The 18,985-nt window shown below is 48.0% G+C and overlaps 1 protein-coding gene across 1 annotated transcript in view; it reads right to left on the reverse strand.

Moving 5' to 3' along the window:
* ALMS1 (ALMS1 centrosome and basal body associated protein) overlaps positions 1 to 11,772 on the reverse strand; it is a 51,603-nt gene extending 39,831 nt beyond the window's left edge. Inside the window, exons 1-3 of the mRNA XM_064151193.1 lie at positions 11,680 to 11,772; positions 3,346 to 3,480; positions 996 to 1,191 (exon numbers count right to left, since the gene is read on the reverse strand). Coding sequence (XP_064007263.1) covers positions 996 to 1,191; positions 3,346 to 3,480; positions 11,680 to 11,727 — 379 coding nt within the window. The 5' untranslated portion in view covers positions 11,728 to 11,772. The remainder of the gene's footprint in view (positions 1 to 995; positions 1,192 to 3,345; positions 3,481 to 11,679) is intronic.
* Positions 11,773 to 18,985: the final 7,213 nt, after the last annotated feature.

Here is an 18,985-nt window from a genome sequence, read left to right on the forward strand (position 1 = left end):
TGGGACTGATCTGCCTGAAGAAGCGAAGGCTCTGTGTTGACCTTAGAGCAATTTTCCTGAAGAGAGCCTGTAATGCAGCTGGGGAGGTTTTTTTCACAAGGGCTTGTACTGAGAGAAGAAGAGGGAATGGACTGAAGCTTGAGGAGGGCAGATTGAGACTGGAGGTTAGGAAGAAATTCTTTACAGTGAGGGTGGCGAGACGCTGGCACAGGTGCCCAGGAAAGTTGTAGATGCCCCCTCCCTGGAGCTGTTCAAGGCCAATCTGGATGAGGCCTGGTCTCACAGAAGGTGTCCCTGCCCATGGCAGGTGGGTTGGAACTGGAGGACTTTTAAGATCCTTTCCAACCTAAACTGTTCTATGAATCTTCAGCATCTCCTCTTATTTGAGAAAGAGTACATATATTGATTGTTTAAAGAGCAGTAACACTTTACACCACCTGTGCAAAGGTATGTTGAACAGCTTTAGAACTGTATTTGCAGATGACTCTGTCTGTAAGGAAATCCTGTGAGCAGCAGTGAAAGACAGCAGCAGTGCACAGCAGGATATGCACACACTCCTACCAAACAGCTATCATTGTACTGTCAGCATGAAAAACTATGGACTATTAGACCTACCATTTTATCTACTCACTTTGAAATGAACAAAGGTTTCTGACCAACAAATAAACACAGGTTTTAAGGACACAGAACTAAACTTACCCTAAGAGAATCCCCCAAACTCAGGCTTGCTATTAATTCAGAAGGAAAGAAAAAGGTTTACCCCAGACCAAAGACAAACATCTCACCTCTCAGAAGAACCCAGGGAATCACAGAATGCACACAAGCCCTCCCTACTTGATTCTGAAGATGAGCTTTGACAATAAAATTACACAGAATGCATTTTGTAAACCCCATTTCTCACTAAGTCATGTCAAATCCAGGTTACAGATCGATATAAAAGGAAAAGTAAAATCCTAATTGCTTAGCAGTCAAATAAAAGCCATCTTTGAACATACCCAGCAGTAATCCATGTGCTGTGTCTCCAGGATACTGCCTTCTAGATGCTTCTGCTGAAGGCAGGACTCCTTCTTCCAGTGTAGGGAACTCTGTTAGGTCACTTTTATCACAAGTCAGGCCAAGCTTTGTTCCTGAGGCAGCAGTTAAGTTGCTCCCATCAACTTCTGGTGGAAGCTGATACCATGACTCGATTCCCTAAGATCAAGTGGGGTGGGAAAAAAAAAGTGGTTAAGAGTCAAGAAAGTTTGAGGACATTATTTCCAAAGAATGTCTAAGTGGTGGCACAAAGGAATTCCTGCTTCTAAATCACTTCCTAACATTAAAGAATTATAATGCACTGTGAACTGAAGTCCACAGGAAGATCTCACTACCACCTAAGTTGTCATCATCCACTATTCATCACCAGCCTCCCATCACCTCTCTGAAGCTGAGCTCCATCTCCACATCCCACCACTGCGTAAGACTTTCAATAGGAGCCAAAATAGTTCCTGACACTAGGTATTGAAGATGGTTTGCACTGTAGAACTGGAGAATACCAGGCAGAAAGGTTTCAAATTGCACGGAATCTCAGCATGGTAAGGGATAGGAGAGACCTCTGAGGAACATCCAGTTCAACAGTCCTGCTACAGCAGGGTCACTCAGAACAGCTTGCCCAGGATCACAATGTCCAGGTGGGTTTGGAATCTCCCCAGGGAAAAAGACTCCACAACCTCTCTGGGCAGCCTGTTCCAGGGCCCCAACACCCTCACAAAAAAAACCACAAAAAACCCCAACCAAACAAAAAAAAGCAAAGCACTTTTCTTCATGTTCAATTGGAACCTCCTGGGTTCCAGTTCATGTCTATTGCCCCTTGTCCCCTCACTGGGCACCACTGACAAGAGTCTGGCCCCAGCCTCTTATCCCCCTACCCTTCAGCTCTTGCTGAGCATTGATCAGACCCCCTCTGGGACTGCTCTTCTCCAGACTCAACAGGCCCAGGGCTCTCAGCCTTTGCTCCTCACTGAGCTGCTCCAGGCCCCCCAGCAGCTCTGTAGCCTCTGCTGGACTCTCTCTAGTAGTTCCCTGTCTCTCTGCAACTGGGGAGCCCAGACCTGGACCCAATACTGCAGATGTAGCCTCCCTAGTGTAGAGCAGACTCCCATGTCCTTCTCTGTGGAGCTGCTTTCCAGCAGGTAAGCCCCTACCTTGTACTGCTGTAGGAGGTTATTCCTCCCCAGAGGCAGGACTGATCTGTCTTTAAAGGAAGTTTCTAGTTACAGCTAATGCCTGAGAATCCTCTCCAGCTCTTTGGAACATGTTAAGGAAAAGACTTTTGGTTCACATTCAGATGGAAAGGAGCAGCTCTATTTCACATCATTCATTACAAGAATTTGCATTGGGATTACTGGGGAAGCAATTAAACAGAGAGCACTTAATTACAGGAGTGGCACAGGCCAGCCTGCAGTGCAGAGAATTAGAAGTATCAACCATAAGCAAACCACTGCCACCATCATGTACAACTTAGAAAATTAGTACCTTTATGTTAATGCAAGCAAGAAAGTGCCCTTGTGAAGTGTCTGGAGCACAAGACTAATCCCTGCTTACCAGCTGACAGCTCTTCTACCTTTTGAAACCCTACTCAGGCACCAAAAGCTAATTTCAACACCAGAATTTTGCTAGAGATTTTGCACAAGATTCTTTACATCATTTGGAAAGAAAAGTTTTTTAGCAAGCCTGCCCTTTCAAAACAGCAGTGACCTTATGCAGTTAAGTCATTAAATATTACCAGCAATTAAATATTTGACAGCACATTCAGCAGAACTGCTATGGCGGGATCATGATGCGAGTACAGCTTCCCTTGATCACGTAGGGATCAAGTCATTAACAGGAAGGTCTAAAAGAAGTCAGATTTTACATCAGCTGAGCTTTGCTCTAGCGGCTAAATCAGTTGGGTTTAGGCAGACAGATCTGATGACTGAAGAGGCAGGAGATGGATGAGGTTATAGCAGTTTACAAGCTTCATACAGACCCAAGATACCACGGCAAGGAAGTAAGTGCCACTCCTGAGAATATAGGAGGCTGATAACCAGGAAACAGGAGAAGGAAGGAGGAGAAAAATATATAAATAATATAAAAAATAATAAAAATAATCACTGAGCTGCTGGGGACTCAGTTCTTAATGTCAGATGTCAAAAGGCTTTGAGCAAGACTAGGGGAGATGGTTTGTTAGAGTTCACAACAGTCCTGTTCTACTGAACCAAGATACAGAAGCCCAAACTCAACAGGTCATGGGCAGGAGAGCACTTCTTGTAATTTTCATTGCCACAGTTCACCTCCAGCCCCAAGCAGAACAAAGTCCAGCACAAATACCCAGCTAGCAGCAGTTTTCTGTCGGATGGCTTCTCCGAGGGAGATCCCACTGGTGACCGAGGCCTGGGTGTCACTGCTGCTGCGGCTTAAGGACTCCTCCTTCCAGCTACGACGTGGTGGAGTTGTTGCAATGGGCTAAAAGAAACAGCATGGGGGGTTAAAACAGAACACAACTCCTTAGTGTTTCAACAGGAATATATTTAAGCAATGGACTGTGAAAAAACATAAACCAAATCATGCCTAACATTGGAAATTGAGTGGCTACTTCAACACATGCAGGTGCCCAGAATCCCAGCATGGTGGGGGTTGGAAGGGATCTCTGGGACTCATCTAGTTCAAGCCTCCTGCTGAAGTTGGTTTACCCACAGCATCTCGCCCAGGATCACAATGTCCAAGCATGTTTGGGATCCCTCCAGAGGAGGAGACTCCACAACCTCTCTGGACAGCCTGCTTTGGGGCTCCAGCACCCTCCCAGGAGAGAATTTTCCCCTCACATTCCTGCGGAATCTCCTGGGTTCCAGTGTGTGCCTGTTGCATCTTGCCAGTCCTTGGCAGTTGTCTTGGGTTCAAATGCAAGTTCCCAGAGACTCTTATAAATTTGGTAGACCCAATGACAATTTATAGAATTTATAGAGTGCCCTCCCCTCCTCCCCCTCCTTTCCCCAAAAGACAGGGAGAGAGATAAAAGGTAGGGACACCCCAATAAATCAATCTCACTCGATTTGGAAGTTAAAAAGGAAAAGTTTAACAATAACTTAGAAAAAGGGATTGGAGGTAGGGGAGTTTACAAAGGATAAGGAAGGGAAAACAGCAAAATACAAAACAGGGACGGATACAACCCGAGTAGTGTGATGGTGTCTCTGCCTCGTGGCTGGTATGCAGTATCAGTGTGTGTGTGTGTTCATGAACGCAGGTAAAGGAGAAACGAGCAAGAGCGCGAGGAGCAGGAAGTGCTCCTCTTTTATACCGCAGGAAGTGGGGGGAGTGGGCTAACCATCACCTGGAGTGTGGCCCACCCCTGAGGAGGGGCCAAGACCCCTAGGGTCAGGTTCAGGGTCACTCCCCCAGGAGTGTTAACCCTATACAGCAGTGTTGACCTGTGTAGAAAGCTACCTCATGTTTTTGTTTATCACAAAATGGTTTGGGTTGGAACAACTGGTCCAGGTTGCCCAGAGAGGTGGTAGGTGTCCCACTCCCTGTGAACACTCCAGGTCACACTGGATGGGGCTCCAAGCGACCTGCTCTTGTTGAAGATGTCTCAGGTCCCTGCACTAGGCTCCATTTAAAGATCCCTTACAAGCCAAACCATTTTGTGAGTAACAAAAACATGAGGTAGCTTTCTACACAGGTCAACACTGCCAAGGACTGGCAAGAATACTTGTTGTCCACACAGGCTACAGCACTAGGAAGATGGTTACTCTTGATCAGGTGTGCATCACATGTATGAGACCAGGACTCAAGCAGGCAGAAACTACTCTTCCAAATTAATTCCCAAAAAGTAAATGTGTCTGGGCTTTGCATGGGAACTGAAGATAACAAGGGTAGCCTGTATGTGTGTATGCAATCTCTCTTGCATTCCTCTACTCCCTATTGTTCATACTAATCGAGTCATTAAGAGCAGCAGTGCTGAAGCCTACCTGACAATAACTCTGAACGTGAAGCATTCTAGAAGCTGTTTGATAATTAAATCAAGGTTTATGAATGAGTAGTTGGGTTTAGAACATGCAGCTTCAAAAAATGGCACTTTTATTAATCCAATTGGGCATTAATAGCACTAGGTAAGAGACACAGACTATGATTAGAAAACTAATTCCAGGGTAAAAAAAGTCCTGGTTTTAGACAGGCTGAGCAGAGCTGACTGTTTAGGGGATACTGGAAGGGGTAAGGAGGCGCACACCATGGACACAACCCAAATATGCATGCTCCTCTTCATCCTCCCCTTTACAACGACCTCCTCTCACAATCTGTCAATTACTGATTAACCTGCCAGCCACTGAAAATCAAAGCCTTTTTCATGCTGCAGCAGTTGCACTGCAGTCTTACCCTCCCAGCCTGCATGCAGAGGAACCACTTTGCATGAAAGGCAAGGATTCACAGAATTAAGCAGGTTGGGAAATTCTTCAGTTCCCAAAGCCTACTGCTTAACTTGCTTTCATAAAAAGAAAAGCTGGCTGGCAACACAAAGGAAATAGAACCAAGATAATAACTTCATTAAACCTTCAAGCTAAAAATTAAAATTAAACCTCTTGCTGGGCCAGACTCGTTTCAGTGGTGCCCAGAGACAGGACAAGGAGCAATGGGCACCAATTGGAACCCAGGAGATCCCATCTGAACAGGAGGAAAAAATTCTTTGGTGTGAGAGTGCTGGAGCCTTGGAGCAGGCTGCCCAAAGAGGCTGTGGAGTCTCCTTCTCTGGAGAGATTCCAAACCCACCTGGATGTTGTGATCCTGAGCAAGCTACTCTAGTAGTGATGGGGACTATGTGATCTCCAGAGGCCTCTTCCAACCTCCACTACTCCATGATTCTGTGATTCCATACATTTTGAACACACCTGAACCATCACAACTTTGCATCTAAAGAAGTTTCCTGTACCTATAGCTCATCCCTCAATCTTGAATATAAGGGGATGAAATGAGAGCACAGAATCATGGAATCTTTTTGTTTGGAAGAGATCTTTAACACCATCAATTCCCGCCATTAGAAGGATAACATACAACTGAGCTTCAGCTTTGAGGAAATCTCAGCCCCAGAAGTACTTTCCCTTCCCAAACGCTGCCTCAGCACAGACAGTGTTCAAACCCCATTCATTTGGCATCAGAATTTGGAATAGGGTTGACCAGCCTTATTTTGGAAAAACAGAGCCCAAGATGTATCATCTGCAGACTTCTCAAGAGGAAATTGGTGAAAAAATGCTAATGAGTTCTGATGTGATTGCTAGAAATAGCAATATTCTAGAAGATTCAGAGTACAGTTATATCCTGAGCTACCAAAGGCTCAGAAGAGCAGGAAGGAACCAAAGCAGTATTGTTACTACTACTTCCACAACTCCGTCCATGAAGGGACCCAAAAATCTTTCCTAAACAATTCCCAGCAGTGCTTTACAGTGTACAGAAGAAACACTTCTCCTTCTTCAACTAGGCACAGAGAAGTGTGCAACATGGTAAATCTGTGGCCAGTCTTGTTCAGCATCCTCACGAACAACCTGCATGAAGGGAGGGAGCAGACACCCAAAAAGATGCTGATGACACAAAACTGGGAGGAGATGCTGACCCCATCAGGCTGTGCTGCCACTCAGCTGGACCTGGACAGGCTGGAGACTGTCTAAGGCAGAGCCTTTCTGAAGCCCAGTCCTTGGCAGGAACTCTCCTTACCAGCTTCTCCCTGCTAAGAGCAGCCCCTCGGTGTGCAACCCTGCCCTGAACTGCAGAAAGTGCCTTAGTGAGCAGAGCCTGAGCCGAGAAGCCAAATTCCTCAGCAGAATTAGATTTGTCCCAGCTCAGACCAGGCCACAGGACTGCTTCTTAAATGAGACTGACACAGCACTAGCACAACACCCTGAAGGAAATAATCTCTCCTTTTTGAAGACACCTGAGTCACTGGGAGCTGGAAGGAAGCAAAGACGCAGCAGCACATTCTGCTTCATTATTTCATTGTTAAACCTCACACAAAGAGCAATATTAAAGCAGCAGCACAAAGGAATAATTCTGCCATGCATCAGCACTGTGTGTAGCAGGGTACTGGGCACACAACAAAGGAGCTGTGAGGAAGAAACAAGGTAGGATTTAGTAAATTAGAATAACCATCTCTCAGGGCTTCTTCCATCTAATTAATCTCAAACGAAGAAAACGTAACAAGGCTTTTCTTCCTGTAAATCCAATCCATCAGAAGTTAGCTTTTGGTGCTAAACACATAATGAGAGAGAAAGACAAAAATAAAGCTGAATAAATACAGCCACCCACACACAACACTGACAGTAACTTCAATGCTTGGCATTCTTAATTGATGCTGCACTTCATTGAAATATTAACCTGCCTCAGGTTTGAACTACTGGAAGTTTGAGTATCTAAGCTTAGCTCTCCTTATTCTTTTCCTACAGGCCACAGAAAATATCTCAGTAAAAATACCATCAATTGGACACAGCACAAAAAGAAAGATCTGGAGAGTTATGGGAAAGAACTCCCTAGATGAGTACTTCCAACGGTCTCATCCTCCCAAAACATCAGAAATACACTTGGATTTCTTCCAGACACCTCATTTCACCTCATTTCTCCCTCTTAAACATCAGCAGTACTTGGCCAGGTTAATTCAGTGGAAATTTGTGTGTCAGTTTCCTTACCCACCTCAACACACAAGCTGCAAATCACCAACTCTGCAAATACAGCCTGCAGAGTTGAGGACCAACTCTTCCAACATCATCAAGCATTTATGCCACATTAAGGTGACCACGTAACAGCGATAGAGGTGGACCCCACTCTGAACTTGCCTTGGCTGCATTTAACCTTGTTAACTTCAGGACTGACTTCTCCCTACTTTGTCAAGACCATTCCCAATTCAAATACCATTTCCTAGAGCATTTATCACTTTCCCCAGCACAGCCTTACCAACTTATTTTCTAGGTCGCACCATCTGCTAATCCTGCAATTCATCAATGAGAATTAACATGAATGAGTCATGAAAAAAAACATCATGAATTGTACCCCAAATGCCTTCCAAGCCTGCTGTATATTGTCTTAGCTCATCTCAAGATCCAAAATTCTTCTAAGGTCACAATTCAGTAACTCCAACACTACCAGACCACACTCCCACTCAAAGATGACAGTTGAATGGGTTTGCAATCAATCAACCTTAGCAATCACACTGGGCAGTTTCTTAACTTATTTCAATTGGTTTCACTGAATACCAGCGTGGCAGGGGCTGGAAGGGACCTCTGGAGATCATCCAGTCCAAAATCCCTGTTTAGGCAGGGTTATCTACACAGCTTGGTCAGGATCACAATGTCCAGCTAGGTTTGGAATCTCTCCAGAGAAAGAGATTCTACAACCTCTCTGGGCAGCCTGCTCCAAGGCTCCAGCGCTCTCACACCAAAGATTTTTTTCCTCCTGTTCAGATGGAACCTCCTGGGTTCAGCACTGAAAAGTTCTGCTTTTCACTTGTCCCTTATTTTACGTTGCAAAGCAGAAGAAAGCCAAGGTGTGAGCTCCCTACCATCACCTGGACCAGCAGTGCAATGCAAGCCTCACACCACTTGGAGTCAGCAATCCACTGCTGCAGGGCCAGCTCTGCCCCCAGCTGTGGGCAAGGGACAGCAGAACTGGGAGAAAGAAGTGAGCAACAGGGAGAAACAGGCACGTATTTCCCTGATAAAATACGGAATTGACTACTGCGGCCCTGAAAATTAAGAAACCATTTTACCAGAACACAAAGGACATGAGACACGTTGGCTTAGACCCTATCTGCTCATTTCTTGGGGCAGTTATTTCCCTGAATGGCCAAGGAAAAGCAAAGCCAACTGTCGTGCAAAAGCGCTTCAGGGGCTACAGGCACACTCAGAATTCCTCTAACGCCAAGGAAAAGCATGTCACAATAACGCAAAAATGTCATTGATGGGGGTTCTATGGCTCATATCAACCTTGCTGTCTGTGTCAGAACAAAAGCCTCATTCAAATGCAGAATAAGATTTTATAGCAGAGATTTTTTTTCTGGCCAGAAGCCCAGAGCCACAAATCAAATTAACATTTCAGCATTTAAGTCCAGCTATGCAAAGGATCAACCCAGCTGCCACGGTTCAGCACTAGGTGTTCATTCATGAACATAGCACTAAATGATACTCATTGCAAAAACATAACTCAGAAAGATGTAACAACGGCTTGGTGCTGTCAGGAATGAGAAACAAATTGTTCAAGATGTACTTTGGGTTTCAGCCCGGGCCATGGCTGGCCTCTTTTGATGTTGCAAAGAGCAAGCTGTCAACCCACATTCAACTTGCTAGCCACCAGGAGTCCAGGCTCTTGGGATTTCCCTTCTCAGTGACAAAGACTCCACATTTTACGCATCTAAAGCTTAAGAGCTTGCTCTTGGACTACAAATGCAGTCTGCCAAGGTCCCTCTGAACAGCAGCCCTGTCCTCCAGCATATTGCCCACCACCTCCAACTTGCTGTCATGCACAAACCCAATGTAGGGGCATTCATTCTGCTCACCTGAGTCCCCAGGGATGACACTACACAGCAGCAGCCCAAGGACTGAGCTCGGAGGAACATCACTGGTTAGATGACTACTCTAACCGAGCAGAACAACTCACCAGGTCCTCTTTCCTGCCCTTACCAAGGAGAAGCAAACAAAACCAATGAAGTGTACCATCAAACTTTTCCCCCTTGTCACAAACCTCCCAGTCACCACAATATTGATAGAGGGAGGCCTTTTGTGACACCAACCACCTCCACTAGCCCTGTCACAATACACCCTGGCCAGCGCTACCTCTGTCCAGTTTATCCAAGCAGTGGAGCATCCACCACCCAAGGCACTACCTCTCACCCACAAGCTCCTCTACCAGGTACAGAGTAAGACTTGCTCCTGGCAGACTAAGGCTTATGCCTGGGGACACTAAGGGCGCTGCCACATCTTGTGTGTCACCCAGCTGGTTTAATTTCTTTTCCACTCCATCAGTCTATCTCCCTTATTACTTTTCTCTTCCTTTTAGGAAATCAGAAGGGTTCATAGGAAGGATCTGTTACTCCTTTAGTGGCCAGGCCAGCCCCAACCCTTACAGAGCAGCCATCAGCAGAGGGTCCTCCTGGCCTGCTCTCTACCTGCTACTGCAGCCCCTTTAACCCAGAAGAGCAGCAGCACACTAGCAGTCAGATTGGCTCAGCTCCATCTGGTATTCCCAGAGCTGAGCTGCCGTTGTCAGAGCAGCAAGGAAACCACAGTGCAAAACAAACGCGGGGAAGGGAGCAACAGCCACCAGAAACCAACAAAACCTGACACCAGGAAAGGATCAAAACAAACGTACCAGTGAAGACAAAACATGAAGTAGGAGGCAAGGTCTATAACATCACATACATCTGAGAATCATATAACATCAACTGTGAAATCTGTCTGCAAATCAGCCTTTGAAGTAGCTTCATCTCTGCTGGAATATATATATATAAGTATACACAGCAGTGCAAGAAGCCTCCCTTCTATTCTGTGACAAATCTGCCTTCTTGACAATAAATGGTGAAAGTTCTTCAGCAGAAGGCTTCTGGAAGCCAAGTTAAGACTAAGCTCCCACATTGACATGTTTCTTAAGGCCACATTTACCATTAAATTCCATATTTCTTCACATGGCTGTTTCCACTCTTTGTTTGAGTGTTTATTATTTCTCCTGTGAGAATGAAACCTACGATTCTTCCCAAGGAATGTGTGTAGACATTAATATGACATCTGCCACTGGTTGCCTGTTGACTCTTGCACTTCTGGGGTCCTTCAGAGCTCCGAGACAAAAGTCTGGAGTTATCACCACCTTGTAACTTTTCATTTTGGGTTGTCCTCTTTATGCCTTCCCTAATGCAGAACCTTTAGGCACCCAAAACCACCTTTAGATCAAGTGTCTGCCATGAGCTGCTCAAGCACCATGCACAAAAATGCCTCCCAACAGTCTGCAGGAGTCAGAACTTGTGCAGCTGCCGTAAGCCCTTTGCACTGATGGAAAGAATCCTGAGAAGAGTGAGACAGCCTGGACCAGGCGCCAGGACAGTGCAGCACCACGGGAAGGAACCTTCCCGACGCTCTCAAGTTCACAAAGACACCGATTCCAAGACGTGGGGGTGACAGGAGGTGATGGGACACCCACGGCCCCCCAGTTCCAGCACTGCTGTGAGCTCCAAACACTGGACAAAGCCAGTGTCCTCCTAGGGCACAAATGGCTCCAGGGGCTGCTCCAGTTGCCCAGCAGGGTCAGAGACCAAGCCACTGCACCCAACTCTTTCCAGGGCAGAACAAGGCACACAGGGAACAAGACAATTACAGCTAACCCTCCTCCTGAGTGGGGAGGAGGAATCAGGCCAGCTATAGCCACTCTTCTGCCAGAGAAAGTAAGGGATGGAAGGAGCTCAGGTTCGCTCTCTCCGGGGCAGAAGGGAGCAAGAGGCTGAGGTCAGTTCCATGCACCCCTTCCCCGGGGCAGCAGGACCAGCCGGTGACAGTCCCCTTCCAGGCCAGAAGCTGACTCTAGCCCAGCTTGCAGTCGGTCACGCCCCCTCCCCAAGGCCCGAGCCGGCGTGAAGTCTACTCACCTCCCCCACCGCTTCAAAGCTATGCCTGCCCGAAGCCCTCCACAGAGCCCCGTACTCACCGGAATCCTTTCTTCTTCCCCCTCCTCCTCCTCCTGTCCCGGCTCCATAGCAGCAGCCCGGCAGCACCTTGTCCCTACAGCCAAACGCGTCCCGCCATACTGCGCCCGCGCCTCCGCCGGGCCCGCCCCGCGCCTGCGCCGGGCCCGCGGCCGTTGGGGCGGGGCGGGCCGGACCGGGCAGGACGGGACGGACAGGGCAGGGCGCCGCCCAGCGGCCGAGGTTGGACGCGCAAAGGGCACGGACGAGAGGGCTGCGGCGGTGGTGGGCACCGAGGGTGTTCACAGGAGTGAAACTGACAAGGAGCGCAGTGGCCAGCGGCAGGACAGGACCGGTGGTATCCAACGGACAAGGAGCAGTGGGCGCAGATTTCAACACGGGAAGTGCCAGGTGAACAGGAGGGCGATCCTGCTCTAGCAGGGCAGTTGGACCAGGTGGTGTTTAGAGGTCCTTTCCAACCCCCACCGTTCATGCAATCACAGAATCGTTTGGGGCAGAAAATGCCCCTAAGATCATCAAATCCAGCTGTCAGCCTGGCACCACCATGACCCTTAAACCATGTCCCCAGGTGCCATGTCCACACGTCTCAACACCTCCAGAGACAGCAGCTGCACCACCTCCTGGGGCAGCCTCTTCCAGTCCCTGACCACTCTTGCACCAAATACTGTTTTTTTCCAATATCCAACCTGAACCTCCCCTGGTATAATTTGAGGCCATTTACTCTCATTCTAGCACCAGCTAGTACAGAGCAGAGACTGACCCTCACCTGGCTCCAGCCTTCTCTCAGGTAGCTGTAGAGGGCAATGAGGTCTCCCCTGAGCCATCCCCAGTTCCCTCGTCTGCTTGGCACAGAGCTGCAGAAGATGCAGATCATTGATCTGCCACAGCCCTGCCAATCCTTCCTCCATGGCTCCAGAGGTAACAGAGGAGTGAGAGAAGTCTCCAGGGTCATTGACTGCAGCCTCACAATCCATGTTTCACAGACAACACCATTTAATCTTCCCTAAAGTTATTGAGCTCCTTCTCAGAAGCAATTAAGCTTTTCTGGAGTCAGTATCAGCAATATATCCAGCTGTCCACATGAATATAGCTCCAAACTGTCCACCTCTCTGCATAACAGACAATAAATAACTGCACCAGTTTTCATTCTCGACCAAGCCAAGGAAAGCTGAAGCAGAATGAAAAATAAAGGCTCCTTCATGTCATATTCTGTCTCCTGAGTTATTTATTCTCCTTCCAGCTACTTCTCTGCCAGGTACCCAATGCAACACCTCCCAAAAGGCAGAATGTGTTCATTCTTGCTTGCGTTGGTGCTGCAGTGAACTGGGTGTTATTTTCTAGCAAGCAGATAAATCAAGCACATCAAGGCAAAACATTCCTTCAGATAATTAAAGTGCTGACAGGGAAATGCAGCTCTGCATCCAAACCTGTCTCTGATTACAAACACAATTAAAGCTGCCGGTCCCAGCCTATCCTAGTCCTTGCTTATGCATGTTCCCAGAACCCACCACCATCACCTTGGCATTCACAGAATCTTAGAATCATAGAACCAAGTAGGTTGGAAGAGACCTCCAAGATCGTCCAGTCCAACTTACAGCCCAGCCCTATCCAATCAACTAGGCCATGGCACTAAGTGCCCCATGCAGGCTTTTCCTGAACACTTCCAGGGACGGTGACTCCACTGCCTCCCTGGGCAGCCCATTTAGTGCCATGGTGTAGTTGATTGGGTAGGGCTGGGTGACAGGTTGGACTGGATGATTCTGGAGGTCTCTTCCAACCTGGTTTATTCTATGAGTCGAATGTCAATCACTTTCTCTGTGAAGAACTTCTTCGTAACATCCAGCTTAGACCTCCCCTGGCACACAACTTGAGACTCAGTCCCCTTATTCTGTTGCTGGTTGATTGGGAGAAGAGACCAATGCCACCTGGCTACAACCTCCCTTCAGGTAGTTGTAGAGAGCAATGAGGTCCCCCCTGAGCCTCCTCTTCTCCAGGCTCTCCTCACAGGGCTGTGCTCCAGGCCTCTCATCAGCCTTGGTGCTCTTCTCTGGACATGTTCCAGCACCTCAACATCTCTCTTGAATTGAGGGGCCCAGAACTGGACACAGAACTCAAGGTATGGGCTTACCAGTGCTGAGTACAGGGGCAGAATAACCTCCCTTGTCCCACTGGCCACACTGTTCCTGATCTAGGCCATGATTGAGGCTTCAGAGAACAACGCATCCCAGCCTTCATGCTTGGGGCACTGGTGTGAGGAAGGGAAGAAGCAGCAACAGCAAGCAAGCAGTGCTGCAAGGAGCAGCGATTCCATGCTGACTTTCCCTGGGAAGAGCCAGCAGCAGCCTGGCCCATTGCAGTGCTGCTTTCCCTTCCTGACAACGGTGCCAGGGAGAGCAAGATTCAGCCTGCGTGCCATGGCACTAACAACAGCTCCAAATGTCATCGGGGAGAGCTTGCCATTTGCTTTTCTCTGCTGCAAGGGACTGAAGGGCTCCTCTCGTCGAACGCCCGCCACAGAAATTCTGTCATCCCCTGTATTTTTAGCAGGGCGATTGGCAGGCAGAGAGGGGAGGAGGGGAGGAGGGAGGGGGTTCTGAGTGTTTGTGGCTTCGCACATCGCACCGGAAGCTGCTCGCATCCTTTATTAATCTTTCTAACAATATCCAGAGACGTACTCAGTCGGAGCTGTAATATGCTAACATCCCTTCCAGTGAAATGTCACTTCAAATTAACACTGGAGAGGAGCGAGGGAAAAGGCCACAGCCGTGGCAGGTTGGCAGGGTGAGGTGAGCCTGGCCAGCCCTGCCTGCTTCAGCCTCCCCCCTCCCCGCCCCAAACTCCGCAAAGCCCAAGGGCTTTTGGAGGTGAAATGTCATATATTGAAACCCAGAGAGTAATTAATGTGCCAGGTCCAGAGGATAGCGAATCCAGGTGTTCCTCACAGCTGCAAACATCATGGTAAAAAAGAGCATTGAAGAGCGAAGGTCTGGCTGGTGCCGGTGACGCGCTCATTGCAAAGCTTTTGACGCAGAGGCTCTTTCTACCTGGCAAAGAAAAAAGCACCCGGGCTCTGGAAGTGACCTCAGGGGAAGTGCTTGCTAAAAGCAGAGCTACAGTACTGTGAATATTACAGGCTGTTAATTGAGAGTCTCCTACCACAGCTACTCACCGAATCCCAGCACAGTGGGGGTTGGGATGCACCCCAGGATCCCACTGGCCTTCCTGGCCATGAAAGCACATTGCTGCCCCATGCTGAACCTGTCCACCAGCACTCTGTACACAGTGTAGTGTCTGTTCTTATCAGTTTAGTATCTGATACTTCTCCTGCCTCTCTACTCTGCCCTGGTGAGGCCACATCTGTAGTACTGTGTCCCGTTCTGGGCCCCCCAGCTCAAGAAGGACAGGGAACCAATTGAGAGAGTCCAGCACAGAGCCACAAAAATGATTAAAGAAGTTGAACATCTTCCTTATGAGGAAAGCCTGAAGGAGCTGGGGCTTGGAAACTGAGAGGTGACCTCATCAATGTTTATAAATATGTAAAGATGAGTGCCAGGAGGCTGGAGCCATCCTCTTCTCAGTGATGCCCAGTGACAAAACAAGAGGCAATGGATGGAAGTTGAGGCATAGGAGATTCCATGTGAGCCTGAGGAAGAATTTTTTCACTGTGAGGGTGACAGAGCACTGGAAAAGGCTGCTGTGGAGGGCTGTGAAGTCTCTCTCTCTGGAGATATTCAGCAGAAGGGCTGGGCCAGATATTCAGAGAGGCTGGACCAGATGATCTTTTGAGGTCCCTTCTGGCCCCTGACATTCTATGATTCTATGGTTCTATGACTCTATGATTCTATGGTTTTATGATTCCATAGTTCTATGATTCCATAATTCTATGATTCTGTTATTCCATGATTCTGTGATTCACCCCCAGGTCAGCCCCTAACCCATACTGGTGCAGGGATTTATTCCTCCTCAGGTACAGGACCAATTTGCTTTTCTTGAACTTCCTAAGGTCCCTTCCACCCAACTCTCCAGGCTGCCCAGGCTGCCACTCCTCCTAGTTTTGCATCACTCACAAACTTCCTTCATCCTTTAATCCAGGTCATTGATGAGTATGTTGAAGAAGACTGGATGCAGCTCTGACCCCTGGGAAGCAAAAGGGGGTACCAGATAGCCTGGGGAGACACAATGATCTACAAATGGCTGTGATATCATCAGCTGCTGCACTTTTTAACTGACCTCTTCACACACCAAAGAAATTCTAAATTGCTTTTAAAGTATTTTACTGAAGATCTAAAGAATTTTCAGGCTGTTGGATTTGGATGTGCTTATCTGGAAAGTTGTAATTATTGAGATCTGTTCCTAAGAATTGGAAATTGTTTGGACTTCTTCCTCAAAAAGGATTTCAAATCCCTCAACCCAGCTGTCCAGGCCAGTGGTCAAGTCCCCATCCCCAGAAGGGTTTAAAAACTGTATAGAAGTGCTGCTCAGAGACAAGGTTTAGTGTCCCAACGATGACCTGACAGCGAGGGGTTAATGATCAGACTCAATGAGCTTTAAGATTTCTCCAACCAGAACGATCCTATGGTTCCGTGGTCAGTAGGATGCTGTGGAAACTCTCAGTTGTGTGTTTCTCAAGAGCACTTAGACCTGACGGAGCCAGCTCCACTCTGTCTTTTCTGCTTTGTGATTGAAAAAATTGATGTGGCTCAGTGGGAGAGATCCAGGCAGTGTCTGCCTCTGGTCTTGGTTAGATAAAAAATGGAGGAAAAAGCAAAGTGAGCAAAGAAAAAATGTGTTGGTGAGCAGAAGGGTGGGCAGCAAGGAGAAAGAAGAGGAGACAACTGCTTCTGTTGGTGGCTCAATTAGTGGAAGGCCGATGGGAGTGCTCTGCTGAGAGAAGAGCTGAAATGTGAGTGGCTGAGTGCAAGGGAAGGAGTTCAACCTGCGGGTGCAGGACATGAAACCGGCTATTAGGATAACGAGGATAATAACGAGGTAGAGCTCCTGACTGCAGCACAGGCGCCAAACACATGGAAATGAAGGCACGAGCTGGGAGGCTGTTCTGTCAGCTATGGTTTACTGGGCTGGAGAGCCAGAAGCTGGAATGGATGGAACAGAACCAGAGTAGAGCATCATGGCTTCTAAGAAAGCTGGAAGGAGGTTTTTCTCCTTGCTGTCTGTGGTGGCTCTAGCAATCTGCCATGACTACTGAAGCACTGTTGGGAAAAGCAGGAGGGTTTATTTGCTGATCCTGTCTAAATCAGATTGAGGGATAAACAGAATCTGGGCTTAACTGCCTTTTCTGAAAGAAGAAAATAGGGATTAAACTGAGAAGACTATTTAGTGGGGTAAAATGATCTCAGGAACCTGGAGCTGGCATCAGTGCACCGCACCACAGGCACCCAACCTGGGTATTTCATTTGGGATGAGGATTGCCTCGCAGTTCCTAACAAGGAACTCAGGGTCTCAGGACAGTTTGGGTTGGCAAGGACCCTCAAAAGATCATCTAGTTGATTGGATAGGACTGGGTGCTAGGTTGGACTGGATGATCTTGGAGGTCTCTTCCAACCTGGTTGATTCTATGATTCTATGATTCTATGATCTAGTTCCCAGCCCCTGCCATGGCAGCAACATCATTCACAATCCTTTGGGTTGCTCCAAGCTCCATCCAACCTAGTCGTGCATGCTTCCAGGAATGGGGCTTCTGCCACCTCTCTGGGCAATTCTGTCCAGTGTCCAACTACCCTCATCATAAGCAAATGATTCAGCATGCCTCAGAGCCACCTTCTGAGGTTGTCTGGTTCCTTCTAGTGATCCCAGAATATATCTGGGATAACTAAAAGCCTAGGTTAGGTCTTATTAGGTGAGGTGCATCAAATTAGGTTAAATAGACCCTAATTTTCACAGAATCACAATATGGAAGCTATCTCTGGAGATCAACCAATTAGATCACCCTGCTAAAGCAGGGCATCCACAGCAGCTTGCCCAGGATCACAATGTCCAGGTGGGTTTCAAATCTCTCCAGAGAAGAAGACTCCTCAACCTCTCTGGGCAGCCTGCTCCAGGGCTGCAGCACTCTCACATCAAAGAAGTTTCTCCTCATGTTCAGGTGTGAGTTTCAGTTTGTGTGCATTGCCCCTTGTGCCATTGCCCCTGGGCACCCCAACAAGAGTCTGGCTCGATCTTGAGTCCCACCCTTTAGCCCTTGCTGAGCATTGATCAGATCCCCTCTGGGGCTGCTCTTATCCAGGCTCTCAGGCCCAGGGCTCTCAGCTTTTGCCTCTCACAGAGCTGCTCCAGGCCCCTCAGCAGCTTTGCAGCCTCTGCTGGGCTCTCTCCAGTAGTTCTTTGTCTCTCTTTAAATGGAGAGCCCAGAGGGGGACCCAGCACTCCATATGTGGCTTCACTAGGGAATATTGTTCTGGGGACCTGTTGCAGTGAGTTCTTTGAGGACCAGGGAACAAACTCACACATGGGTACCCCCTCCAGATACAGCTTCAATACTTTATTACAGCTTAAACACTAAAACCATAATGAGAAAGGTATACTGGAAACCACAATACTCACAATGGCTCACATGCTACAGCCAGAGAGGGAATGGTGTATGGGAGAAACTACGATGCTGAATAAGATATGACAAACCATCCCAAGTAGCTCTAGTGATCGAAGGGCAGGCTATGCTCACTCAATCCCACTGGCCAGCAAAGCTCCTGAGATGCATAGATAGCAGAGCTGGTCAGCTGCCACCTCGAAAGGCAGGGGTCCCCTCCGTGAACCAGCAGCTGTTACGCTGGTGAGACTGGTGCCACTCACAGCTCAGCCACCTATGCTCTCGGTTTAGATGTGGTCAGGATTCTGTGATGTGTGGCCAGTACATCCCAGAAGGCTGAACCAAGGAGAACCAAGCTCCTCCCTTATGTCACAATTCGTAAGGTAACAACTCTCCCTACTGCCCGTGCACATTGTTGGCTTTGGTGGTCATGTAGCCCCTAATGAGGGGAGCCTTCGTCATCTTCAGCTCCTTCTGCAGATAGTTGTCCTCTGCAGAGCCTTTCAAGGTCGTTGCTGACTCCACATGCTGTTTAGCCAACACCACATTCCAGCCTCTGATTACAGGGATGGTACTTGCAAGCTCTGTTTCCCTTGGTTTTATCACATGAGAGCTCACAGACCCTGTTCTTCGCAGGTCTGATCTCTGGTAGCCTGGCAACCATTGGCCTGTTGCCCTAAGTCCGATCAGCCACATACCAATTCTTCCCTCTTGCAGGACCCTGCATCAAAAGACTCTGGACTTAAGTGAAAAACAAGCTCAGA

This window comes from Pogoniulus pusillus, chromosome 11, assembly GCF_015220805.1.
Source record: "Pogoniulus pusillus isolate bPogPus1 chromosome 11, bPogPus1.pri, whole genome shotgun sequence".
NCBI lineage: Eukaryota > Metazoa > Chordata > Aves > Piciformes > Lybiidae > Pogoniulus > Pogoniulus pusillus.